At 47.0% G+C, this 25,844-nt stretch overlaps 3 protein-coding genes across 3 annotated transcripts in view; 2 read left to right on the plus strand and 1 right to left on the minus strand.

The window, feature by feature from the left end:
- Nucleotides 1-636: 636 nt before the first annotated feature.
- On the plus strand, nt 637-16,264 carry xpo7 (exportin 7). Its single transcript, XM_062412606.1, has 28 exons — nt 637-684; nt 3,800-3,946; nt 4,819-4,912; nt 5,079-5,245; nt 5,324-5,389; nt 5,489-5,593; nt 5,712-5,877; nt 6,010-6,083; nt 6,846-6,965; nt 7,047-7,193; nt 7,313-7,485; nt 7,605-7,798; nt 7,902-8,007; nt 8,355-8,490; nt 9,356-9,429; nt 9,716-9,796; nt 10,013-10,076; nt 10,170-10,278; nt 10,483-10,589; nt 10,848-10,936; nt 11,027-11,134; nt 11,845-11,927; nt 12,121-12,335; nt 12,570-12,708; nt 12,788-12,945; nt 13,023-13,121; nt 13,212-13,339; nt 13,692-16,264. Exons 1-28 carry the CDS (start codon nt 652-654, stop codon nt 13,783-13,785), a joined length of 3,276 nt encoding a protein of 1,091 aa, XP_062268590.1. The 5' UTR covers nt 637-651; the 3' UTR covers nt 13,786-16,264.
- A 237-nt stretch (nt 16,265-16,501) lies between these two features.
- On the minus strand, nt 16,502-18,771 carry pbdc1 (polysaccharide biosynthesis domain containing 1). Its single transcript, XM_062412605.1, has 6 exons — nt 18,640-18,771; nt 18,238-18,303; nt 17,560-17,619; nt 17,319-17,459; nt 16,971-17,082; nt 16,502-16,866 (listed from the first exon to the last, which is right to left on the minus strand). Exons 1-6 carry the CDS (start codon nt 18,667-18,669, stop codon nt 16,769-16,771), a joined length of 507 nt encoding a protein of 168 aa, XP_062268589.1. The 5' UTR covers nt 18,670-18,771; the 3' UTR covers nt 16,502-16,768.
- A 537-nt stretch (nt 18,772-19,308) lies between these two features.
- dmtn (dematin actin binding protein) overlaps nt 19,309-25,844 on the plus strand; it is a gene marked incomplete in the record, with an annotated part of 8,189 nt that continues 1,653 nt past the window's right edge. The window contains 12 exon segments of the mRNA XM_062412556.1: nt 19,309-19,617; nt 22,431-22,491; nt 22,717-22,797; nt 22,880-23,023; nt 23,350-23,394; nt 24,318-24,426; nt 24,505-24,549; nt 24,637-24,771; nt 24,903-25,000; nt 25,181-25,286; nt 25,372-25,427; nt 25,584-25,629. Of these exon segments, the coding sequence (XP_062268540.1) occupies nt 22,483-22,491; nt 22,717-22,797; nt 22,880-23,023; nt 23,350-23,394; nt 24,318-24,426; nt 24,505-24,549; nt 24,637-24,771; nt 24,903-25,000; nt 25,181-25,286; nt 25,372-25,427; nt 25,584-25,629 (874 nt within the window).

Consider the following 25,844-nt stretch of genomic DNA (forward strand, 5'->3'; position numbering starts at 1 on the left):
AGACATTCACTTCAAATCACTAATAATTAGCAGGTTGTTTTAATTGAACTTGATATTTATCGTGTACTTTTTTTGAAACATGAAATCACTTCAGTGCAGCACAAAAATACAAATACAGAGAGAAGCAGAGACAGGGACCAGAGGATCTGTCAATTCATTAAATAACTGCCACATCATTCACAATATTTAATTTAATAGAACAGGTCAGATATCACAACTGAGACCAAACACAGAGAAGTACTCAGGAAAAACACATCAGCTCAGTGCAATAATGTTATTTAAAACTTCAGTTATTTAACATTTGTATTTGCTGTGTATTTGTTTGTATTTTTGTGTTTCTTTGTATAAAAGAAATGGGAAAATGGGTATCAGTACTAGGGAGATTACGCCCTTTTTACTACTACTACTACATATAATAATAATAAGTACTATTATTAATGATAATACATAATAAAGTACGATGAATATAAATACTCTGGTAAGAACTAGTATGTCCTGGTTGTATAGAACAGGGTTCGAGTCCTTGAGTAGTTGAGTAAAAGTAACTGTAATCTGACTGGGACTGAAATGAATGGGGGAGCTCTTCCAGTGGCGGCCGCGGGGGGCGCTGTTGTCGCTGTCCTTACCCATAAGCGGGGGAGTGAGAGGTGCATGAAATGGAGAAAAATGGCGGATCATGTGCAGGTGAGCAGAGGTTTCATGTTTTTCTAACCGTCAGTTCCTCCGGGAGCGTGACGATGGGTGTGAGCGGGGACCGTGGCGCTGTGCAGCGGGTCCGGAGGCCGTGCCCGGGCCGCAGAGTGCAGGAGGCGGCCGCGCGGCTGCTGCCCGGCGGGTAAAGAAAGGATGTGTCCGCCTGTGTTGACTTGTGGCCTCCTGTCAGTGCTCACTGGAGGCTGGGTTAGCCGGAGCTAGCTGCGAGCACACCGGCTGGAGCCGGGCTGGGGACGGGGGCAGGAGTTCCGGAGCCGACGGGGCAGAGCCGTCGGTGCTCTCGGTGTGTGTTCCGGGGGACGGCTCCTCGGCAGCGGGCTCCCGGAGCGAGTTATCCCGTGTGTGAGTGAAGTAAACAATAAGGAGGCGGTTAGCTGCCGGGCTAGCGTCCCGGGGCTGCTCCGGTTGGCGCCACACTGGATCCCCCGGCTCCTCATCCTTCAGACCCACATGGACCCGAGCTCTGCCTCACTTCCACCGCTTTACTCTTTAAGAACCCGTTGTTCTGCTCAGCTCATGGCGCCTGCACGTTAACTAGCTAGGCTAATGTTAGCATGAGCACAGACGTGCACTTCTCCCGCCCGAGCCCGTTTGAAAACACGGTCCGGTCTGTCGGAGCGTGGGTCCCTGACCCGGGCTCCGTGTCCGCCACCAGCTCCGGCAACCGCGGCACGGAGCCGGATCTGCACCGGGGGGTTGTGTGTGTGCGTGGACCGAGCGGTGCTGCTGTGTTTAGCTAGCATCTCGGAGCTAGCTGCTGCAACACATGTCCGGGTGACGCGGAGGGAGAGGAGCCGTTGAATGAGTTCCCTCTGCTCCTCCATGATGTGAAACCACCTGGCTCCTCCGCGATGAGGAGCAGGAGCACCTCCCTCTATTGCTGCTGCTGCACGTGGAGCCTCAGTGGTTCTTAGCTCCTCATCCCCACACGAGCTGTGTGGAGGCTGATGGAGCAGGTAGATGTCAGAGCTGCAGCCTCCACGATGCTGCGAGCAGCGGCCAGGAGCTGCAGCCTCCACGGCCCCTCTGGAAGTTCTCTGGGAGAGGAGCCTCTTCCTCTGGAAGTTCTCTGGGAGAGGAGCATCTTCCTCTGGAAGTTCTCTGGAAGAGGTTCCTCTTCCTCTGAAACTCTTCAGATAAGATTGACTCTTTAGTGTCACACGGTTTATTCTTACTGTCTCAGAACAGAAGAATCCAGATCTGACAGAGAAACACATTGCTGATATATTTCACACTTTATCTTTGAACTATTCAAACTGGTACCTTCTCACCATCACACACTGAGTCCTGACCCTAACTGCTCTGTCGTGTTGCACTGTGGTTATTCTATTAGATAGCTTAGGGCTGGAAGATCATCTGCCCCTAACCTTCCTTAAAGTAACTTCCAAGCTGAAGCCCAGTAGATCATTTATATAAACATGTTTCTAACAGAAGATAAGGTCACCCAGTCTGTGATTATATGAAATTACCAATCAATTAATTAAAAATGTCTGACTAATTCAAGTGATCTGATGAGGTGATTGACTGGAATCAGATCATAAATAGTTTAGGTTTGTGTTTCAGTGTCGGGACTGGATCGTCTTCTGTGATGTTGAATATGAGGAATCATCAGACGTTGTGTTGTTATTGATCCTTAGGTTTAAAGTCAGTTCATATTTTAAAATCCTTCAGTGGCAGCAGGTTGAATCTGAGTCGGGACGTCTGTTTAGTTTTCTCTCTACGTTGTGAAGCAGTGTGTGTCTGTCGGACCTGAAGCACCTGGTGTGAGCAGCGAGCTGTGAACCTCCTCCTCCGAGGGAGACGTCAGTTCACTGCTTCATCACTTCAGATGTGATCTAATTAAAGGTTTTAAGATTTCACCTGAAGTCTGTGGAGTCAGGATGAGGACGAGTCTCACTCTGCACACGTCCCTTTAACGTCTCCCGTCCACTTGAAGCTGTACGGCCTCTAAGTCATAGAAGTTGATGCAGGTGCAAATATTAGGGAGTCAAAATCATACTAATAAATTGGTTGATATATAATTATGACTTTATTCTCGAAATCTCCGATTTTATTTCTCCTGAAGTTGCCACAATACTAATTGTACGATGTACGCTAATGATATTAAGTAACTAGACAATTCAGATACTTATTTATCAGCTAAGTAAAAAGAAAACAAATATGTAGAGCTTCAATTAAGTAAACAAACATATTTTTCATGTTAAATATTAACGGGATGAAACAAACACGTGTTGTCTTTAATAGTTCAAATGAAGAGCAGAGGTCAAACTTTGGTGTCCGTCCACTGTGTTGAAATCAAACCACATGGTCTTCCTGTTGGACGTCTCCTCACCACCCTGTGTGGACATGTCTATAGCGGGTGGTGATGTCAGGGTCTTATCATCATGAAGGGACAGAGTTTGTCTCTTGCAGCTCGTGTGCAGAGGACCAGGGTTCGGGGCTGAGCTCTTATCTGAGCTTCACACTCGCTGTTCTCCAAACTCCTGACTCTGATGCAGACAGTGAACACATCACACCCCCCCCCCCCACCTCCTCTGCTAATCTCCTCCTTTAACCTGGTGGCCCCTCCAGTTTGAATTTACTCATGAGTAACTGGTATCTCGCTGTGACGGGGCATGACTCAGCAGTTTCCTGTGGGCCACATGAATGAATGAATAAACGTGTTTCTGTTTGATTATTCACACAAATCATACAATCATACAATCATTCAATCATTCACACACAGAGCTGGGCCACATCAACAGGAAGTGATGAAACCTGTAAATCTCATTTCATTTTTAAATAAGGAAACAAAAGGATAAATATCTAAACATATAGATCAAATAATAAGTAATCAAAACAAAAGGTTTAGTATTTCTGCAACAAAAAAAAAAACCATACAGTTAATGAATAATGGAAATATGAGGAGATGTAATTGAATAAATAGATCAGTACTTTCTCTGTTTCCTCGTCACCCGTTGAACCTGTGGATGAAATGACTCTTATCTGTTTCAGTGAGTGTGGGACGTGGTGTTCTGTCCGTCTCTTGTTCCAAAGTGATCGTCTGTCTCTCGCTGATAAGTGTCCTCTCGTCCTCTGGATCTAGGGCCTTGCCCAGCTGGAGATCCTGTGTAAGCAGCTGTACGAGACGACCGAGTCCGCCGTCCGCCTCCAGGCAGAGAAAGCTCTGGTCGAGTTCACCAACAGCCCCGACTGTCTCAGCAAGTGTCAGCTGCTGCTGGAGAGAGGCAGCGTGAGTAGGCCCTGCTGTCCCCTGTCTGTCCCCTGTCTGTCCCCTGTCTGTCCCCTGTCTGTCCACTGTCTCTCCCCTGTCACCTGCCCGTCACCTGCCCGTCACCTGTCTGTCCCCTGTCCCCTGTCTGTCCCCTGTCTCTCCCCTGTCTGTCTCCTGTCTGTCCCCTGTCTGTCTCCTGTCTGTCCCCTGTCTGTCCCCTGTCTGTCCCCTGTCTGTCTCCTGTCTGTCCCCTGTCTGTCTCCTGTCTGTCCCCTGTCTGTCTCCTGTCTGTCCCCTGTCTGTCCCCTGTCTGTCCACTGTCTCTCCCCTGTCACCTGCCCGTCACCTGCCCGTCCCCTGTCTGTCCCCTGTCTGTCCCCTGTCTGTCCCCTGTCTGTCCCCTGTCTGTCCCCTGTCTGTCCCCTGTCTGTCCCCTGTCTGTCACCTGTCACCTGCCTGTCATCCGTCACCTGCCTGTCACCTGTCTGTCACCTGTCCGTCACCTGTCCCCTGTCTGTCCCCTGACCCTCACCTGTCCGTCACCATTTTATTGAATTCATGAGTAGAATTCTGGAAATTTCATCAAACATCAGCCACTTGTCAAATATCTCCATGAAATTTCACTTCAGAGGAAGTCGGGTGAAGTGTTTTCATTTGAACAATATTCAGACTTCAGGAAACTGAGTCTCTGTCGAGCTCCACCTCTCAGGGGGAGTTTAAGAAGTTAGTTTCAGCAGCTTCTGTTTGTCTTCGGCTCTTTGCTCGTAGTAAATCTTCTGTCCAGTTGAAATGATTTAACGTGTGTCGTGTCAAGTGTCTTTCCCTGATGTGTGGATAAAGACGCTTCTATCTAATCGATCTAATGTTCTGATGTTTGTCTCTCGTCTCAGTCGTCGTACTCTCAGCTGCTCGCAGCCACGTGTTTGTCTAAATTGGTTTCTCGGACCAGCAACCCTCTGCCCCTTGAGCAACGCATCGACATACGTGAGTCTCTCTGCTGCACCAACACATTCAGTCACGATCCGAGCTGATACCGTCCTGAACGTCTCAGTTACTTGTGAAGTAACACACGAGGTTATCTGCTGCTGAACCACCAGGGTGCGCTGCTCCTGCCTCACTAAGCGTCTGCTTCTGTTGTTGTATCGTTCAGGGAACTATGTTCTGAATTATTTGGCCACGCGGCCGAAGTTAGCGGCATTCGTGACCCAGGCTCTGATCCAGCTGTACGCCCGGATCACCAAGCTGGGCTGGTTCGACTGCCAGAAAGAAGACTACGTGTTCCGGAACGTCATCGCTGACGTGACGCGCTTCCTCCAGGTGAGGGCGCCGCCGCTCATGTGATGCTGAGCGCTGCAGGAACCTTTGTGTTGAGCTGTGGTTGTTGTGTCTCTACAGGACAGTGTTGAGCACTGCATCATAGGGGTGACCATTCTGTCCCAGCTGACCAATGAGATCAATCAGGTACTCTTTGTTTGTTTGGGGGGGGGGGTTCCACCGTAACAAGGTTTACCGAACTGGATTTTTGTTTAACGTGCTCTCCCCCCCCCCCCCCCCCCGCAGGCTGACACCACACATCCTCTGACTAAACACAGGAAGATCGCGTCATCGTTCAGAGACTCCTCCCTCTTCGACATCTTCACTCTGTCCTGTAACCTCCTCAAACAGGTACGTTCCTCCAGAGAGAGCAGTGACGTGAACCCTGACATGTGACATCAGCTTCCTGCTCCCAGCCAATGAGAGGGGAGTAAACCTCTGCAGCTGAGCTCTGTTCTGTGTTCTCCAGGCGTCGGGGAAGAACCTGAACCTGAACGATGAGTCGCAGCACGGTTTGCTCATGCAGCTTCTGAAGCTCAGCTACAACTGCCTCAACTACGACTTCATAGGAACTTCCACAGACGAGTCGTCGGACGACCTCTGCACTGTCCAGATCCCCACGTCCTGGAGATCAGGTGGCTGCTCCCGACCGCTTCTTCTATATATTATTATATAACATGAGTGATGTCAGTCGAGTCCATGTGTATAGTGATGTCAGTGACACAGAACTCGTACTGACAACTTCCTGTTTTCTTTCTCTCCTGCAGCGTTTCTTGATTCCTCCACCCTGCAGCTCTTTTTCAATTTATATCATTCCATCCCTCCATCCCTCTCTCCGTTGGTAAGTGACCCGGGGACGTCCTGTAACCTCAGAACCACGAGCTCCTCTGAGGCTCAAATGAATTCTGATGTTTGTTAGGATGAAATTATGTTTTCAATATGTAGAGATCAGAGCCTGACCTGATTTATCAGTTTATATTTAAATATAAATAACAACACTCAACAATTCCTAAACGGTCTTTATCAAAGAAAGGTGATTCCGGTTCGATGCTTTACCGTTAAACCATAAACTTTATTATAAATTACTTATTTTGTACTTTCTGCTCCGAGTTTCCTTCTATCAACTTGATTCAGTCAAAAATCAAACGTTTTCAGATTGAACATCTTCTGTCTCTAAAGACCATTCGTAACCAGTGAAAGATGGAACCTGGTCTCATGTTGTGTTAATCCCGTGAATGTTCCCGTGTGGAGGTGTTGTCATGTTGTGTTAATCCCGTGAATGTTCCCGTGTGCAGGTGTTGTCATGTTGTGTTAATCCCGTGAATGTTCCCGTGTGCAGGTGTTGTCATGTTGTGTTAATCCTGTGAATGTTCCCGTGTGCAGGTGTTGTCATGTTGTGTTAATCCCGTGAATGTTCCCGTGTGCAGGTGTTGTCATGTTGTGTTAATCCCGTGAATGTTCCCGTGTGCAGGTGTTGTCATGTTGTGTTAATCCTGTGAATGTTCCCGTGTGCAGGTGTTGTCATGTTGTGTTAATCCTGTGAATGTTCCCGTGTGCAGGTGTTGTCATGTTGTGTTAATCCTGTGAATGTTCCCGTGTGCAGGTGTTGTCATGTCTAGTTCAGATCGCCTCCGTCAGACGATCTCTCTTCAACAACGCAGAGCGAGCAAAGTTCCTCTCACATCTGGTCGACGGAGTAAAGAGGATATTAGCAAACCCTCAGGTGAGAAGCTGCACCTCTCCTCCTCCTCTGACTTGTGTTCTCTAGTCGTTGTGTGACGCTGTGGAACATGTTGTGTTGCAGTGTTTACCGGATCCTAACAACTACCACGAGTTCTGTCGTCTGCTGGCGAGGCTGAAGAGCAACTACCAGCTGGGGGAACTGGTCAAAGTAGAAAACTACCCTGAAGTCATTCGCCTCATAGCAAACTTCACTGTCACGAGTCTGCAGGTAAGAGGGCTTTGGTTTCTAAAGCCTCAACGCAGCTGCAGCTTGGCCTGAAAGTGCAGAAACACGATGGAACATCTGTACTTGGTGAGTGACGGTAACATCCCCTGTTGGCTCCTCAGCACTGGGAGTTCGCTCCCAACAGCGTCCACTACCTGTTGAGTCTCTGGCAGCGTCTGGCCGCGTCGGTTCCCTACGTCAAAGCCACCGAGCCTCATCTGCTGGAGACCTACACGCCGGAGGTCACCAAGGCCTACATCACCTCGCGGCTGGAGTCGGTCCACGTCATCCTCAGGTAACTCACCGCACGGCTTCATGTCCAAGAACCGGTTCATCATCTCAGAGTCTCTGACAGTGGAGCTCTGTGGTTCGTTCTGTGGTTCACCCGTTTGTCCAAACGCACTCGCTCCACAGAGACGGTCTGGAGGATCCTCTGGACGACGCCGGCCTCGTGCAGCAGCAGCTGGACCAGTTGTCCACCATCGGGCGCTGCGAGTATGAGAAGACGTGTGCTCTGCTCGTCCAGCTGTTCGACCAGGCGGCGCAGTCCTACCAGGAGCTGCTGCAGTCCACCAACTCCAGCGCCGCTGACATCACCGTGCAGGAGGGTACGAGCTGCAGTCACATGACCACGCTCAGGGAATACATCCCTCATCCTGGTTTTCAGGATCCGAACCCTCTGACCAACAGTTCCTCTGCTTCTGTGTGCAGGTCGGTTAACGTGGTTGGTTTATATCATCGGGGCGGTGATCGGCGGCCGGGTGTCGTTTGCGAGTACGGACGAGCAGGACGCCATGGACGGAGAGTTAGTCTGTCGGTAAGAGAGAAACCTGAGGTCCTCATGATGTACGGATTCAAAAGAGAGAACAGTTTTAAACATGGAAAAGAGATTGAATCTGAAAACAGATTGTTGATATGTGATGACATCACGTTAATTCACGTGTGAGGACAAACGTGTTGATGGCGTGCAGCGGCCCCAGATTAATGTTCATTACTCAAAAACTAGAATGGAAGTAATAACTTATAAGGAGTTTTCTATATTTATGGTGCATATGTTTTGCTTTCAGATGAATAACCTGATTCTTCTCTTCTGTGCTGTAGTTTGTGGCCTGTCGGACGTGAGTGAATCTTTAATTTAAACAACGCTCTCTCCTCTGAACTCAGGGTTCTGCAGCTGATGAATCTGACCGACTCCCGGTTGGCGCAGGCCGGTAACGAGAGGCTGGAGCTCGCCATGCTCAGCTTCTTCGAACAGTTCAGGAAGATCTACATCGGGGATCAGGTGCAGAAATCCTCAAAGGTGAGCGCTGCTGCCCCGAGTCGGACGCTGCTGCTGCTGCTGCTGTGGCCTCAGTGTTGCATTAACCCTGACCCCCCCCCCCCCCCCCCCCCCCGCTGACCCCTCACGTCCGCTCCGTCAGCGGGGGGGTCACTTTGGGGCCACGTCTTTTGTCCCGAGCGCTGACGTGTGCTCGATGTGGCGGCTGAGTTTTAAAGAGTCGTACTCTTGTGTTTTTAGTCGTCCGGCTTCACGCTGACTGACTTCCTGTTCTCTTTGTTCTGAACATGTGTTAAATCCAGGACGTGTTTAAACTCTGAGTGTGGGTGGCAGCTGATTGGCCGAGGAGCTGGATCAGTCTGTTGTAGGAACTGAAGCTGTCACTCAAAGTATCGTGGTCTCAGGTTCTGTTCCTCCGACGCTCGAACTCCACGACTCAGCGTCTCGTGTTCAACATGAATAAAACACGCGTGATGTCCTCAGGATTCAAACCATCAACTGAAACTCTTCTGTCTCCACTAACGCACTTTATCATTAATATTATTGTTATTAATATTCTTCATTGGGCCTGATCAGCGACTTCTGTCGTAACACGTGGAATCATTATTTCATGTTATGAATCAAATTTCTGAGAATAACTAAAACTATAAAGCTCTCGACATGGAAGAGTGACGGGTCTCCACTTCATCTCACTGAGGACGTGGAGACAGGTCATCCATCTTTGTTTGGGCTGTTTGGTGTTTGTCTCCTTGTGCTGCACAATCAAAGATATGTAATTCATGACAGATGACGTGACCACATCCAGCGTCTTTACAGCTCAGTGCCATTTTTCCCATATTCAATGTTCTTCCTTCACATTAATTCATCCGTTTGTTTTTCACTGCAGCTTTATCGACGGCTCTCAGAAGTCCTGGGTCTGAACGACGAGACCATGGTGCTCAGCGTCTTTATCGGGAAAATGTGAGTCTTAGAAATAACACAGATTAAATTCATCTCTTCACAGTTTGACGGACATCTTGAATTTTAACCCAAAGTCAAACTAATTAAAAATGACATGTAAATAATTTTTTGGACAGATTTTAAAGCATCTTTCAGCCGCATGTCACTGCCTTCTTCTTTATAACTTTATGAAGATGCACGTGGTCACATGACTCCAGATCCTCACAGGGTCATGTGATCTGTCTGATAATGATCAGAAATAAACGAGTATTGATCAGAAAACAATCTGTGTGTTTGTGTGTTTCAGCATCACAAACTTGAAGTACTGGGGCCAGTGTGAACCAATCACCTCCAAGACACTGCAGCTACTAAACGACCTCTCACTAGGATATCCTTTGTGTGTGCGTGTGCGTGTGCGTGTGCGTGTGCGTGTGTGAGTGTGAGTGTGAGTGTGCGTGTGAGTGTGTGTGTGTGTGACTTGTTTCCACGTCACGCAGCAGTGTTAACTGAACGACACACTTCCATCACACTGAGGTTTATGTGTCCGAGTGGAGACTCTGGTGTTTTTCCAGGATCTGTGTTTTCTCCTTGACCTCCTGTGCACGTACAGCAGCGTGAGGAAGCTGGTGAAGCTCACTGCGGTTCAGTTCATGTTGAACAACCACACGGTGAGTTCCTCCCAGTCAGCACATCTTCATCCCTCTGAACGTCCTCATCACTAACGCTCTGTGTGTGTCTGTGTGTGTCTGTGTGTGTCTCAGAGTGAACACTTCTCCTTCCTTGGGGTGAACAACCAGTCCAATCTGAGCGACATGAGGTGTCGGACCACCTTCTACACTGCACTGGGGCGCCTGCTAATGGTGGATCTGGGTAACTGCACTCTTAATTCTCCAGGGACAGAAGTTCACTGTGAAATGATGTAACTTTGAAATCAGCAACGAGTCGATGAAGTCGGAGCGAAGCTGATCTCTGGTCACACATCAACGAGTCTCGTTACAGTTTGAAGCTCGATGAGTCTTTTGAAACTGCATCAAACAGTTGTGTTGACTTCTCTGATTGTGCGTCTGTGTGCAGGCGAGGACGAGGACCAGTTCGAACAGTTCATGTTGCCTCTGACGGCCGCGTTTGAAACTGTGGCTCAGATGTTGAGCACAAACACCTTCAATGAGCAGGAAGCTAAGGTGACGCACACACACACACACACACAAATTAACAAGTACTGACACTATTTAAATTAGCAGAATAAGTCTCCTTTAAATATTATTCTGTTAAATTTAAAAAGTCTTCAGCTTCTTAGAATAAACTTTTACTCATCAGCCAATCACAGCAGCACGTCACATCCTGATGAGTTTCACCAGCAGGTGAAAAGTTGAATTATCTGAACAACTCTCTGTCTGAAGAATGACCTGACCCCCGTCTTCTTCTGTGGTTTCCTGTAGAGGACGCTGGTGGGTTTGGTCCGAGACCTGCGAGGCATCGCGTTCGCCTTCAACGCCAAGACGAGCTTCATGATGCTCTTCGACTGGATGTATCCTCACAGCTGAGACTGAACCGGCTCCTTGATTCATCAGTGTGTGTGTGAGACTTGTCCTTAACCCACCCCCCCCCCCCCATGCAGATACCCAGCCTACATGCCTATTTTACAGAGAGCCATCGAGCTGTGGTACCACGACCCAGCATGCACCACGCCTGTCCTCAAGCTCATGGCTGAACTCGTCCACAACAGGTGAGGAAGCTCAGGGACGTCTCCTCAGTTTAATCCATCGAGTTCAGTCGACGATGATTAACAAGAACTCAGCATCATAATCTCTTCAGTCTATAACTGATCTATAACTGATCTATAACTGATCTATAACTAATCTATAACTAATCTATAACTAATCTATAACTAATCTATAACTAATCTATAACTGATCTATAACTGATCTATAACTGATCTATAACTCATCTCTACCTGATCTATAACTGATATATCTATAACTCATCTCTAAAGGAACTCTATCTGATCTCTAACTGATCTATAACTCATCTATAACTGATCTATAACTGATCTATCTATAACTCATCTCTAAAGGAACTCTAACTGATCTCTAACTGATCTCTAACTGATCTATTACTGATCTATAACTGATCTCTAACTGATCTATAACTCATCTATAACTGATCTATAACTGATCTATCTATAACTCATCTCTAAAGGAACTCTAACTGATCTCTATCTGATCTCTAACTGATCTCTAACTGATCTCTAACTGATCTATTACTGATCTATAACTGATCTCTAACTGATCTATAACTCATCTATAACTGATCTATAACTGATCTATCTATAACTCATCTCTAACTGATCTCTAACTCATCTATAACTCATCTATAACTCATCTCTAACTCATCTCTAACTCATCTCTAACTGATCCTCTCTCTCTCTTGTTGTAGATCCCAGCGGTTACAGTTCGACGTGTCGTCACCAAACGGAATCCTGTTGTTCAGAGAAACCAGCAAGATGATCACCACCTACGGTACGTCCCCTCCAAAATAAAAGGCTTCTGCAAAAATCTGTAACAAATCAGTGACGCAATCATTTGAATGATGATAATAATAATAATAATAATAATAATAATAATCCAGATCAAACTGCTTCTTTTCACTCCGACAGTTCATTAATAATAAACCAAAACCACCTGTGATGCTCCATCGTCTGTCTCTTTGCAGGAAATCGAATCCTGACGCTGGGGGAGGTTCCGAAGGACCAGGTGTACGGCGTGAAGCTGAAGGGCGTGAGCGTCTGCTTCGCCATGCTGAAGGCGGTGCTCAGCGGCAACTACGTCAACTTCGGCGTCTTCCGTCTGTACGGAGACGACGCGCTGGACAACGCTCTGCAGACCTTCATCAAGCTGCTGCTGTCCATCCCCCACAGTGACCTACTAGTACGTTCATCACGTCAACGACACGTTTAAATATCACACGCAACAAACACGCGAAACATGAGAGCGTGGAGGTGGAGCTTTCCCTGCCAGCCCCCTAGTGGCAGGAACGTGTCACTGACATGTGACTGGCTGCTGCAGGAAAAGCTCCAGAACGTTTCGGTCTTTATAGTGAATGAGTTGTTTGTGAAGTGTGAGACGTTAATCACATGACTCCTCCTGACTCCGCCCCCTCAGGACTACCCTAAGCTCAGCCAGTCGTTCTACTCGCTGCTGGAGGTGCTGACGCAGGATCACATGAACTTCATCGCCAGTCTGGAGCCTCACGTGGTCATGTACATCCTGTCCTCCATATCAGAAGGACTGACGGCGCTCGGTGAGACACCCGGGGGTCCAGCTCCATTTCAGAGAGCGTGCACGTCACAGCAGGTGATAAACGTGTGTGTGTGTTTCAGATACGATGGTGTGCACGGGCTGCTGCTCCAGTCTGGACCACATCGTCACCTACTTGTTCAAACAGCTGTCGCGCTCCACAAAGAAGCGTCCGGCTCCCATGGCCACGGACGACCGCTTCCTCCACATCATGCAGCAGCACCCGGAGATGATCCAGCAGGTGAGAGATCGGATCCACAGTCACATGCTTTTATTGTGAAGAAGCTCCCGTGTGTGACACGTGTGCTCGTTGTGCAGATGTTGTCGACAGTTTTAAACATCATCATCTTCGAGGACTGTCGGAACCAGTGGTCGATGTCCCGACCGCTGTTAGGCCTCATCCTGCTCAACGAGAAGGTGAGACCCCCCCACACGCCATCGTCAGCCTGTGTGTGTCTGTTTGTGTGTGTGTGTGTGTGTAGTAACCTGTGTGTGTGCGTCCTGCAGTACTTCGCTGACCTGAGGAACAGCATCGTGAACAGCCAGCCTCCAGAGAAGCAGCAAGCCATGCACTTATGTTTCGAGAACTTGATGGAAGGAATCGAACGAAATCTACTCACCAAGAATCGGGACAGGTAGGTCACATGACCCCCCCACACCTGAAAACCTCATTCATGATCTAGAGTCAGATTTAATGAAACATTTTAATGTTTGTGTTTATCTTTTGTGAGATGAAAAATAGATCTGATTTAGCAAATTACAAAAAAAGTCCTAATATGAGAATAAAGTGAAAGTATTTGTGTCGGCTCCAAAGATCCACATGAGTGAGACGCTAGAATCTCAGAACCATTTTGAAGTTAATGAAGAAACAAAACGTTACACTGCAGAGGTTCATCTACTCTCATGTTGTAGAAAAGAAGCGTTGTTGTTGTTGATAAAGGTATAACGTGTGTGTGTCTGTGTGTGTGTGTGTCTGTGTGCGTGCAGGTTTACTCAGAACTTGTCGGTGTTCAGGAGGGAAGTGAACGACAGCATGAAGAACTCCACGTACGGCGTCAACAGCAACGACATGATGAGCTGACATTCCACACATCAGAGTCTTAGAGCGCAGACAGAGCCCCCCCCTCACCCCTCCTCCCCCCCTCTCTGCATCAGCGCCCCCCCCCCCCCCGGGCCCGGATGCCCGGGGGTCGTCTCTTCACTCGGATTCACAGCGTACGGGATCGTTGGTTCAGTTCAGCGAGCAACTCCCCCTCACCCCTTCCTCCCCTTTTTGATAGAAGCATATATAAATATATACAGATCTATTTTAACGCCAGTCTGCATCGGTCTGACCTGACTGTAGGGGGCGCATGTCGAAGCACTCGGAGGACGGAGGTGAGGAACGCCGGTTAAACGTAATAATCCGCTTCTGCCTGCCTTGTATAGAAAAACACTCAAAAAACCAAGTGTACATTTTTTTTCGTAACATTTTGAACAATGTTTATAATGATGATTGAATTTAAAAACACAAAGAAGAGTCGAGGAAAAATGAAAAAAACTACAAAAATCGTGTGATTGAGCTTTTTACAGTGTAGTGAGTTAGGGCACCTGTCTGTCTGCGTGGGGGGGGCTGTGAGGACGCAGAGACACACACACTAACACAGCGAGAGCGTCCACTTGTACATTTTCCTCAGCTCTGGTTGGCGTGATGTAAATAGTCACATGACCCCGTGGCAGGATTTAAAGGGACAGTTCTGCTATTTATCCACGAGGTTTGGTTCTCGTGTCCGAACGAGTCGTGAACCTTCAGTTTGACGAGATTCTGTCGGAGACGAGTCTGAAGATTGAAACTCATCATAATAATCGATTTCTGTCCTGAAGTGGACACGTGGCTTCAGGTCAGAAATCGAAATCATCCAGATGAAAAGAACCAATCGAAGCCTCGTCCGATGTTTCAGATAAACGTTTATTCATCTGAAAGCTTCAACCTGAAACTTTCTTCCACTTTTTCTTTTTTAAATTAGCGTCATAACGTCATCAAACAGTTTGAAGTCATTTGATTTTCAGCTCATCTTCAGCTTTTCAGTTAAATGTCTCGAAACTTCACGTCCACAGGATTTTAGAATCTGTTTTCATCTCATTATCTGAAACATCCGATCAGTTCGATCAGTTTTCAATCATCAGCTCATTATGTTTTAAACTACAACACTAAAACAATGGGAGAATCAGCTGTTTGGTCTTTGGACATTTTTCACTGTTTTCTCACATTTTAATATTGATAATCAGTTAATGCATCAATGAGGAAATTATTCGATTTGTCCCGAGTGTGAGAAAACATCAACTCTCCTCATCAGATTATTAAGGATCTGTTTCCTCTGGTTTTGAGAAACACTCGTTGTTTGTGACCGGTCGTCACTTCCTGTTGGAACCTCCGGTCGCCACTTCCTGTTGGAACATCCGGTCGTCACTTCCTGTTGGAACATCCGGTCGTCACTTCCTGTTGGAACATCCGGTTGTCACTTCCTGTTCGAACATCCGGTCGTCACTTCCTGTTGGAACATCCGGTCGTCACTTCCTGTTCGAACATCCGGTCGTCACTTCCTGTTGGAACATCCGGTCGTCACTTCCTGTTGGAACATCCGGTCGTCACTTCCTGTTGGAACATCCGGTCGTCACTTCCTGTTGGAACATCCGGTCGTCACTTCCTGTTGGAACATCCGGTTGTCACTTCCTGTTCGAACATCCGGTCGTCACTTCCTGTTGGAACATCCGGTCGTCACTTCCTGTTGGAACATCCGGTCGTCACTTCCTGTTGGAACATCCGGTCGTCACTTCCTGTTCGAACATCCGGTCGTCACTTCCTGTTGGAACCTCCGGTCGGATCCGTCGTCTTTTCTCCTCGAGTCTTCACGACTCGTCTCCCTGCGACAATCGACGTGTAAGCAACTTGGTCACAGCTACATTTTCCCCTCTGGTAGGCCGGGTGCAGTTTCTACCATTTTGTTTACACTCTGGAATCCTCGGACCAGGTTTTGGGACTGCCCCCCCCCCCCCCCTTTAGGTCCTGCAGTGGAGTCGTTTTGTGTGTGTGTGTGCGTGGTTCTCTGTCGCCTGGTGTGTATGTGGCGTCTCATGGTGCTCGTGATGGAGCTCTGACAGCCAAGGTCTGTGCCACCGCGTTGGGGGGGTGGGGGGGGGTGTATCGTAATGTTATCAGTGATAACGATGGAAATCTCCCGTCGTTCGTCAGCACTCGTGTCCGTCGGAGCTCGTTGAAGGATCCAGTTCAGTCTTCAAACATCTGAAGTCAGGTGCATTGAACCTTGGTAGAAGTCCGAGCAGTGTACAGAGAGCAGCTTGTGTTCCTCTCCACCACGTTGCTGCTAACTGTTTGTGACAACTAGCTCATCTCTAACATGTCCGCACTCATGGATGTTTCTTGAGTTCCTAATTATTTTGGTTTGTGTCCCTGATGTGAATGTGTTGGGTCCATAGAGTGAGTAGCTGTTTGAGTTGTTTGGATGTCTGCTACATATAGTGTAAGCATTGTGACTGCAAATAAACCTCATTGATTTTTACATGGATGCTTCTCTCTTCATTATCGATCAAATCTCACACGTGTTGATCCTAAATTCATCTTTAACGCCCAGCGAGACGGAGGAAGATGACGTCATGCTAAGCTTTTAAAAAACATGCACAGCACAGAAATGTCTGAATATAGTAAATCAGTCATTAAAAATATAATTAAAATGTCAGATATGTAGAAAAGTCAAACTTTCTGGTAATGAAAATCATAAACAAATTTTCAGATGTGATGAAGTCGACACTTTGAACTTTGATTCTTTATTTGTTTCCTTCTCAGGCACTAACGTTTATCTTCAACAAAAAAAACATGAACTTATAATTGGCACAACAATTTTACAGTAAATACAAAATGCAAGTGAAACAGAACTGAGGTCACGTATGAATCTGAATTAAACATGAAGGAACGTTTTCATAAAACTTTAAGAATAAAAGTTGATCCAACGACAATGTTCAGGTGTTTCCTGATCGATCGGGTCCTTGTTGTTTCACTTGGTTTGTTAAGATGTGGCTTTTGCACTTTTAGACTTGAACACAACATCGTTACAACCTTCTCTGTTACGGGCGATTTCCACAGCGAAGAACTGCGCCCTGGTGGCTGAAAGGAGAATCACAAGAGGACTTTAGTGACGTTAACTATTAATAAACGATCAAATCATGTCATCCATCTTTGTTTAGTGTGTGTTTGTGATAGGAACTCACCGAACAGGGTGTTCTCCTCGGTGTAGTCCTTCCCACAGTCCAGACGCAGCAGAGTCCCGTAGTTGAAATCTTCGATGAGTCCTTCGAACTGGTTACAGAACGGACGCCAGCGCTGCACGAACATTACAACTGAGTTACTGACAACACAATTAACCACTGACACACTGTTTGTTTCACAGCTGGAAAAACATTCAGTGTTGTGTAGTTCTGTGTGTGTCTGTCAGCATGAAAAAGGCCACATACACAACTAAACTAATTGTTTTATCAGCTGAGCTCCACAGTTAAAGCTGCAGGTTCCTTCTCTTCTCTGAGCGCGACGTCTAAACGTGTCCCCCTCGTGTCACTGACCTCTTTGGCTTCGTTCGATTTCAGGTCGTCTGTTTCCAGAAGTTTGATGTCCAGATCTTTGAACGTTTCTCTGAAGGACGAATAGATCTCATCGTCCAGTTTAGTTAGTTTCAGGAACTTTGGATCCACTGATGAAATGAGCTGAAGACACGAGAGACACGTTTTCATTCCATCTTTTTAAATCACTAATATTTCACTTTTCATCTCCTGTCAGAACAAAGACACGTGAAGAGCTCCTTACGTTGAAGTAAACCTCCGCGTGGTTGTACGCCTTCATCGCCCACATGGCCTCGAGCCGCGGCTGCAACAGCAAACACACAACTCATTTACACTGGTCAACACAGTACTGAACAAACCTGATGTTTACCAGCAAATCAATGTTTAAATTAATGTCGGATTGTGAGGAGCTGGTCAGGAACATGTGTGGAACACGTCAGTAACGTGTGAGGAACATGTCAGGTGCACGTGAAGAACGAGTCAGGAACACTTCAAGAACATGTGTGGAACACGTCAGGAACATGTGAGGAACGCGTCCGGAACGTGTCAGGAACACTTCAAGAACATGTGTGGAACACGTCAGGAACATGTGAGGAACACGTCAGGAACGTGTCAGGAACGCGTCAGGAACATGTGTGGAACACGTCAGGAACATGTGAGGAACACGTCAGGAACATGTGAGGAATACTTCAGGAACGTGTCAGGGACATGTCAGGATCACGTGAGGAACATGTCAGGAACATGTGAGGGACACGTGAGGAACGTGTCAGGAACATGTCAGGAACATGACAGGAACATGACAGCGCTCCAGCTCTTGATCGTTGGTGTGTGGAACTCGTCATGTCTGATGTTCACAGCTTCGTGTTTGATTCATTGTTTAAAAGTCAGAAATGAAAACTGAATGTGTACAAACGTAACTTACGTCATTTCCGTAAGCGTCAGCAGGAAGAGACAGAGCGTGAGCTGCGGCTACGGCTCCTCCCACCCCCTAAAAACACACACACACACACGTGTTAAACTGACACGTGTCACCTGGTGAACATGTTAAACACATAAGATCATATGGTGTTGACATGATGAGACACTTGAACATGCATGTTGTAATAAACATGTTAATCACAGCTCAGTTTCTACACGTGTGCTCCTCTCGGCTAACTAGCATTAGCATCATACGCTAGCTGTCCGCCTCGTGAACCGGTCCGTGTTCGGTTTCGTTCGGTTCTTTTCTCTCAGGTCAGTTTCACGGACCCAGTTTAAACACGTGACTCGTTCAGAACGTGAGGAAACAACGTGTGAACGGAACCGTTCGGGTTCGAATCCTCACCAGAGAGGCCAGCACCTCGTCAGACGCCATCTTCCTCACACAGAGATCCTCAGAGTCAAGATGAATCCTCTTCACGTTTCTGTGACGCGCTGCATGTGTAGCATCATGCTAGGTGCTACACTCACTCAGTTCTTTACGAACATTACTTTATATATTTAATTATTACATATTCATATTTAAACCGTTTATATTTTACTAACGACATTTCTCTCTCTTGTATAATATAATTTCCTTGAACTAATCTGAGCCGAGCCTTGATATGAACCGAGTGAACCATCTCGCACCCTCTGTGCTCTTTGACACCACTGTGACGTCACGTATTTAAAGGGACAGCGTCAAATTCAGAAACGAAAATGTGATAATTTAAAAAGTGAAAATTCCAATATTTTTTTCTTAAGCAAACACTGGAATGTTTTTATCGTCATATTAAAAAGTGTCTGTTCACTTGAATAATGATTTATTGTTTGTTTGTACAACTCGTGTTTATGTTTTATTCTATGTTTTACTTTTATTTTCTTTTATTTACATATTATTCATTGAGATACTCGAGTCTGAATAAGCAGTGTTAATTTTGATTATTATTTTTAAATTTTCATTAATAAAAACCGTCCCCATGTGAATAGAAAACGATGTATATTACTTTCTGTGTTGTTATTATAGTCTGTCTGTTATTATCATAACATCTTCAGAGCTGCAGTTAAACGTCACTGACAATTTTTTGTCTCCTGAAAATAAAAGATTCGATCATGATTCAGAGATCTGACGTCACAATAACAGAGGTGATTCTTTTAAACGAGGAGTGGTCACCGAGCAACAGGAAACCCTCCTCCTCCTCCTCTTCCTCATCATCATCTTCATCCTGGAGGGTGGGGGTCACAGCAGCTCCATCACTAACACCTCCTCCTCTTCCTCCTCCTCCTCCTCCTCCTCATCTCTCCTCCAGCCTGAAAGCTGAGATTCCTCCTGCGCTGTTCACAGGTAAGAAGCCTCCATTTTCCGGCTGAATTATAATGAATATATAGAGAAGCAGCGCCAGGAGCCTGCAGGTACCGTGCTTTACTGTTAACCCGGGATTTAACCCGGGATTTAACTCGGGATCTAACCCGGGACTGAAGGGCGGCGGTGTGTAACCGTGAGGCAGCAGACGCACTTGTCTCCTCCGCCTGAGGCCACGTGATCCTGCTCCTCCATCACCACGTTGAATGCTTCCTAACGACGACATCCCTTCTCCTCCAGCTCCTCCATCAACTGCACCATCACCACACAGCACACGGCTCGTTCTGCGAGGACACACAGAATTATACACACACACACACACATATGTATTTATATGAATTTATGAGTAAACACACATCTACAGACACATGAATCTCCGGCTGCGCTCGTTTCCTCCTCACGTTTCTTTATTCATCATCGTTCCAGAAACAGGAGAAGGATTTAAAATGAAAGATTCTCTGTTCACTTCTTTCTGACCAGAACCAGAACAGCAACACATCTTCATCTGAACCGGAAGCAGCGCCTCTAACCCGATTTACCAGCTGCTTATTCTATAAAAATAATTATTATTCCAGAAAATATCAAACTTTTTATCGTTTACAGATTCACAGAGTCCAACATGACGTCAGCCGACATGTGAAAGTAAACTGTAAATATTCAAATTGGAGAAGTTTGACGTGTTGTAAAATAAATGAAAGAAACATGTCAATCAATTATCACAACTAGCTGCAGATGAATCTTCCATCAATCAGCTAATTGATTAATCTATTTAATTCCCACTTCTTATAGATTAAATTCCTTAAACAGCATCAGTGTGGAACTTGAGATAATAACTAATCATTTGAAAAGTTAATTGACTGCAGGTTAAGAAGTAAACTGAATTTAGAATGGTTTGAATTTAGAGACGTCACCTTCGAGTTTCTCAATGAATAATCACTTAGTTAGAAACAAAAATGAATCTCTCAGTAATTCAGTAATGTGTCTTTGTGATGCTGCAGTAAAATAATATCCTGTATGGTTTTGTACATTTACTCAATCACTTTAGTTAAAACCGTGTGTGTGTGTGTGTGTGTGTGTGTGTGTGTGGGTCTGTGTGAGTACTAATGGACACACACTCAGCTCATTGACGTCCTCTCTGGCAGTTAAAAGCTCTCAGAGATAAGACGACAGGACACAGAGCTCTCACTCTGCTGCCGCTCAGATCTCCGTCCTCAGAGACTGAAACAGGCCAAAGTAACTAAGTACATTTACTCACGGACAGTAATGAGCTACTTTTCTTGATCCAAGTATTTCCTGCGTCTTCATATTTCCGCTCCATCACAGTTCAGAGGTGAATATAATATTTTTCTCTCTACATGTGTCTGACAGATCCAGTTTCTCCTGATAACAACACGTAGCTTCACAGCGTCACACAGACGCTTCAGATGATTTGTGACTTATTTCATTAATTAATTAATGGACTCTTTTACTCTTAGACAAAGACACAAAAACATGATGAACAAATTTGTGACTCTAAGCATTAATATCATAACTTCAACGTTCACTAACATCTTGACTTGTAAGGACGGGTCACATCAGAACTCTGTGGTTGTGTAGTTGACAGTTGTGTAGAGTTTTGAGCCTGAAAGTTCTCGTGGGACCGATGTGCTGAATGTGTGTATCTGGGTGAAAGTGTAAAGTTCTGGTTGAGACCAGTAAAACTATTTAAATGCACCATTTTAACTATTTACAGTTTGAAATGTTCGAGAAACAAGTAAACATGGCTCAGTTCCTAAAGAACAACAACACTCACAGGATGAAACATGTGAATCGGTGAGGGTCATGTGGTGTTACCCTGGGACTAGGCAGGCTAGCCTATGCTAAGCTAGCTAACTGCTGCTGGTTGCATATGAACCTCTGACCCTTCTTGTCTTTCTTCCTGAAAGACAAGAAGGGATTGAACGAGGGATTGCTTGTAGTTCTCCACCTCTGGTAAGAAGAGAGGATCCAGACGTCTCCAGAGGGAACATCTGTCTGTTCTGTGCAGATGTTGAGTTTCATCCCAGATCAGGTTGAGCTGAGGACGAGCGACAGGCCGAGCCTCTCTCTCTGATCTGGGGTCATTTGATCGTTAGGAGCAGACGAAGGAGGAGGTGAGGAGGAGGAGCAGTGAAACCACAGCCCTGTGGAGGAGTGACGGGGCGTTGGCCCGGCTGGGCGAGCTGATAAACAGGAGAGAGAGGGGGGGAGGGAGGAGGAGGGAGGAGATGTAAGAGGAGTGGGGGGGGGGGGGGGGTCTTCTGGTGGAGGTTTTCCTGATACAAGGCTCTGATGTTGTTTAGGTACAAGGTGTACTCCCCCCCCCCCCCCCCCCCCCCATCCCCTGTCCCCTGAGGAGGCTCTAATAACATGATCTGATTCTCAGTGTTGTTTTACGTTCAGTCTCCTTGTCCCCGACTCCCAGAGTCACAGAGGAAGTCGGGGACACTCCTCTCTGCTCCTCTCTGCTCCTCTGTGCTCCTCTGTGCTCCTCTGTGCTCCTCTCTGATCCTCTGTGATCCTCTCTGCTCCTCTCTCCTCCTCTGTCGTCCTCTCTGCTCCTCTGTGCTCCTATGTGATCCTCTCTCCTCCTCTGTCGTCCTCTGTGCTCCTCTCTGCTCCTCTCTGATCCTCTGTGCTCCTCTCTGCTCCTCTCTCCTCCTCTGTGCTCCTCTGTGATCCTCTCTCCTCCTCTGTCGTCCTCTCTGCTCCTCTCTGCTCCTCAACCTGAGGATCGATGAACGTGTGAAACTTATTCGACCTTCACCTCCTTTCAGATCTCTGTCTCCAGCTGGTTGAAGCTGAGCAGGAGAAGGTTCCTCTCCAGACATGCAGAAGGTAGGAAGCCCTCCTCATGACTCCTCATGACTCCTCATGACTCCTCATGACTCCTCCTCTGTTTTCTGCTATGAGCAGTAAAACGTAAAACAATGACAGTAAACTGTGATAAAAAGACTTTGTGATATTATCACTGTTTGTTTCCTCTGTTGAATTAAAGACTCTTTTTTATGGTCTTTGAGTTTAATTACCTGACTCCTGAGTAATACCCTGGTTGGCCTGCAGGTGGAGGGACGGGGCCCCCCGGTCAACCTGCCCTCCTCACGGGGCCCGAGCACCCCGGGGTCTCCGGCCACCGGCATCATGGTAAAGCAGCTCGCACACGGCTTCATCATCTTCATCATCATCAGCGTGGCTTCACACTAACCTGCTTGTTTGTGGGGTTCAGACCCGGGTCAAGGACCAGGTGGTGGGCTACAGGGACCTGGCCGCTCTGCCCAGGGACAAGACCATCCTGCAGGTGGAGAGACCCGACCTCATGACCTACGAGCCGCACCTGAGCTTCTCACCACTGGACCTGCTGCGCAGAGAGGTGCCCGACAGGATGCCTGATCATATTAGACACTAAGAACAAAGATGGACGACAGGACAGATGCTCTGGTCCCCTGGTGGCCGGCGGCAGTATAGCTCATAGACCTCCCTCATGTTAGCAGATGGGACATGAACCAAACTAACAAATCTAACTAGACAAGCAGAGCAAATACGTTTTTGTATCTAAGGGATCTTATATAAAATAGTTTATCTGCAACATCAACCAATCCTGGGGTTATAATTATTAATTAAAAACTATTTGTAGAACTTTGTAAATGTTTCATCATCACTGACTTCTAATGGTTGTTGTGTGTTTGTGTTCTGCAGCGTTCCCTCTCTCCCCCCCCCACGTCTCCGACCATGTCTCCTGAGGTGAGAGTCCAACGTCTTCACCAACATGAACATCAGCAGGTTCTTCAGCTGGTGGAGCTGCAGGTTTCACCTCCTCAGCCTGGAGGGCCTCACAAAACACACTGTCCCCTTCAGGACAACATGGACACCATTAACTCTGTGTCTCTGGAGGTCAAAGGTCACTGGAACCTCCCACAACACATGTGTTGACTTGTGAACATCATGTCTTAAAACACATCCAGAGAAGATTCAGGGGAGAGCGTGGCCTAGGGGATAGAGCGGGGGCTCTGCAACAAGAAGGTTGCCGGTTCGAATCCCACTCTATCCCATCTGCATGCCTAAGTGTCCTTGGCAAGATACTGAACCCCTTAATGGCCCCTCATAAATGCTGAGTGTTCTTAAAATGTAAGTCGCTTTGGATAAAAGCGTCAGATAAATGACATGTAATGTAATTCACTTGGTTTCACACATTCACTGATTAGATTAATAATGTTCCCCACAGGACATGAACGTTTGATGACCCATGAATCATCTGACAGGTCGTGACCCAGACTTTAAAATGTCTTCATGTCCTCATGTCCTCGTCCGGCTGCTGAGTTTCAATCCCGGCTTTGTCTCGATAGAAATGTGACATTTACTGAGAACACAGAGTTTCTGTTGAGAAGCAGCGAGTTCTCTGACGACGTCCGTCTTCTGTTGTGAAGCTTTTAAAAGTCATAACTTCATATTCATCAGCGACAGACGACGAATAATCCTGAGAATCAGATTGAGTTCTGTCTATTGAGAAATGTGCCACAGCTCCACCTGCAGGACGCTGTGGTTAATTACACCTTAACCTTAAATACATGACTTTACCGTCACAGAAATTTGACATAAATACTAAGGTCCAAGGTCAAACAATGTGTGTGTGTGTGTGTGTGTGTGTGTGTGTATGTGTGTGTCAGGTGAAGGCTCGCAGAGCAGAGAGTGACAGCGGGTCTCCAGGAGGATCCTCGTTGCAGCTCAACACCGGACGGAAGATCAGCGCCAGTCTGCAGCATTTCCACAGACCAGGTGATTCACTGTCATGTTGTTAATAAAATGTGTTATCGTGGTTAAATGATTTTATTCTAACACTTCTGGACTTTTCAGATAATGGAACCAATATCTACAGGAAACCTCCGATCTACAAACACGGTGAGTTCTCCTCCGTGTGAATCTCTGTTTGTGATGCGTTTCCTGCGGCATCCTCGCTGATGTCACTTCCTGTCTTCCTCTGTACAGATGCTGCCAAGCCTCTGGAGGGCAGCGGCGTGATTCGCTCGGCCATGTTTCCAGCGGCTCAGCCTCCAGATCCCAACCAGCCGTCCAAGATAGAGACAGAGTTCTGGCCCTGCCCGCCGTCACTGGCCGCCATGGGTAACACACACACACCCACACACACACACACACACACACACACACCCACACACACACACACACACACACACACACACACACACACACACACACACAGAGCGAGGCTGAGATCTGACTCTGAACTCTCACAGAGATCGAGAGGAGGAAGAAGAAGCAGCCGGAGGAGGAGGATGAGTTTGTGGATCTGACAGAAGAAGCCCGGACGCTGCAGGAGCAGGAGCTGGAGAAGGTTTGTGATTCTGTAACTGACACAACTTCTGTTCCTCACAATGTCGCTGCATCAAAGAAACACACGTTTCCAGGTTCTTTCTGTTCTTGTGAAGTTCTTCTTCACGCTCGGTACAAACGTTCGGTTTCGCTCTCTGAGGAACTGACGAGTTGGCTGACGTCTGTTTGTGTCTCGGTCCAGATCAAGTCCAACCTGGGTCGTCTGATCCTGAAGGAGGAGAAGGAAAAGGGCCTTAGTTTCCGGAGGAAGACTCAGTCGCTTCCTGACAGAACACACATGCACACCAGTGAGACTCTGCAGCTCGTTCACGTTCACTTTGTTCACTTCACCATGAATCTGCTCTGAAGCTGCTTCTTCTGTTTCACCTGCAGGTTTGTCGGTGACTGCATCAAGGTCTCCGTCACACTCAGGAGCCGGTTTGACCAGAGTAAGTGTTTGAGTCCACAGAGCTCCAGGTTATAGACCAGTCCAGGTCCAGTCTAACCAGACCCGGTTCAGTTAGGTCAATGTGTTGTTTAGTTGTGTTGTTGTGAACACGTCACTGGGTTTGAAACCAGCTGTGAAGTGAGCTGTTGTGTTCCAGATGCAGTCAGCAGAGTTCTCCACAGACGGAGACCAAGCAGCTTCAGGTAGGATCCTTCCCATGATCCTCTGGGTTTCATCAACGGGCTGATGTTGTGTTTCACTCCTTCAGTCTGATGATCAGTGAATGAGCTTAGCTTAGCTTGGCATAAACACTGAAAGCAGAGGTAAACAATAGCCTGGCCCTGTAGAGTCATAAAAACAGGAAGTGTGTGAAGCTGGAGAAACGCTCCTGCTGCCGCTCGGATGAAAGAACCGAATC

The sequence above is a fragment of the Platichthys flesus genome, chromosome 19 (assembly GCF_949316205.1).
Source record: "Platichthys flesus chromosome 19, fPlaFle2.1, whole genome shotgun sequence".
Classification (NCBI taxonomy): Eukaryota; Metazoa; Chordata; class Actinopteri; order Pleuronectiformes; family Pleuronectidae; genus Platichthys; species Platichthys flesus.